Raw genomic sequence first — 698 nt, 5'->3', positions numbered from 1 at the left:
GCACCAATTTAAGGCCTTCATTTGTGGAAGGGTGAATTAAGACTTTTTAAGCCTTTTTCTTAAAAAACCTGAAAATGCTCAAACTTGTATTACAGCATGAATCCAGCAGAAACGATTCGGATCAAGCTGCTTTAGCTCGAGACTCTCTGAGGTGTTGTGGGATACGCTACCTCGTGCCGGGCTGACTGCAGTCGGCTGGAGAGTTTGCGGGCGTCTCTGATGGGACGTTGATGGCGGGCGCTGCTGGCATGGAGTCCACAGAGCCATTACTGACGATGCTGGAGCGCGAAGAGATCTCACTGGAGTCAGACAGGTCAGACCTGCCGGCGGGCATGAGGGCATAACCTAAGAGAGAGAGAGGAGACAGAAGATCAGCACGTCTGCCGTCACACTCGCGGGACATCGCTGAGCATGACACAGACCCAAGAGCGCAACGCAAACCTCTGCCTTTATTACACAACTGATGGAAAGCTCACAGTCAGGGCATTACAGAGAAACAGTGAAGAAGAGTCTGAGGCTGAACTATGACTCGTGGAAGCATCCGGTCCTGATCCTGTCCTCATTCACTCACCTTCTGTGCGAAAAATAACCAGACTGAATCACACATTCAACATAATAGGGCATACAACCTGGCACAACCTTTCCATACATGCAACTAGGCCTGGGCGATAAAACGGTATCGATATTTATCGATGGTA

The 698-nt window shown here is 49.7% G+C and overlaps 1 protein-coding gene across 1 annotated transcript in view; it reads right to left on the bottom strand.

Annotated features, from left to right (window-relative positions):
• Positions 1 to 683, bottom strand: part of LOC107578430 (rap guanine nucleotide exchange factor 6-like) — a 2,689-nt gene extending 2,006 nt beyond the window's left edge. The window contains exon 1 of the mRNA XM_016264385.1: positions 171 to 683. Coding sequence (XP_016119871.1) covers positions 171 to 403 — 233 coding nt within the window. The 5' untranslated portion in view covers positions 404 to 683. The remainder of the gene's footprint in view (positions 1 to 170) is intronic.
• Between the last annotated feature and the right edge of the window lie 15 nt (positions 684 to 698).

Source organism: Sinocyclocheilus grahami, unplaced genomic scaffold, assembly GCF_001515645.1.
Source record: "Sinocyclocheilus grahami isolate Dianchi unplaced genomic scaffold, SAMN03320097.WGS_v1.1 scaffold10149.1, whole genome shotgun sequence".
NCBI lineage: Eukaryota > Metazoa > Chordata > Actinopteri > Cypriniformes > Cyprinidae > Sinocyclocheilus > Sinocyclocheilus grahami.
This window is presented reverse-complemented; position numbering and strand designations above follow the sequence as displayed.